We start from the raw sequence: 369 nt of genomic DNA on the forward strand, positions 1-369 counted from the left end.
CCTCTTGGTGAGAGCCAGAATATCTCTACATCTTTGTCTTTATAAAAATGCCGCCGCTGCTGCGGACGGCTGGGGGAGACAGCTGTCTCCTTTGCTGCTGGCAGCAGCAGCTCAAGCGGGTGGCAGCAGCAAGAAGATGCTGCAGCAGCAGCAGGCCGCAGCACTGTCTTGCGGGTCCTGCTGCTGCTGCTGCTTGTGCTGCTGCTGCTGCTGTTGCTGCTGCTGCTGGGGACGCTGTTGCTGCTCCGGTTGCTGGGACGCTTGCTGTTGCTGCTGCTGCTGCTGCTGCACTTGCTGTTGCTGCTGCTGCTACTTCTGTTGCTGTTGTGGCGGTTGTTGAGGCTGCTTCTGCTGTTGCGGCAGCTGTTG

General features: G+C 59.3%; 1 protein-coding gene across 1 annotated transcript in view; it reads right to left on the reverse strand.

Moving 5' to 3' along the window:
• The window catches only part of EMH_0079810 (uncharacterized protein), a gene marked incomplete at both ends in the record, with an annotated part of 2227 nt that overhangs the window by 919 nt on the left and 939 nt on the right, over positions 1-369 (reverse strand). Inside the window, one exon of the mRNA XM_013500170.1 lies at positions 1-367. Coding sequence (XP_013355624.1) covers positions 1-367 — 367 coding nt within the window. The remainder of the gene's footprint in view (positions 368-369) is intronic.

This window comes from Eimeria mitis, genomic scaffold (genome assembly GCF_000499745.2).
Source record: "Eimeria mitis Houghton genomic scaffold, Emh_scaff5098, whole genome shotgun sequence".
Lineage (NCBI taxonomy): Eukaryota > Apicomplexa > Conoidasida > Eucoccidiorida > Eimeriidae > Eimeria > Eimeria mitis.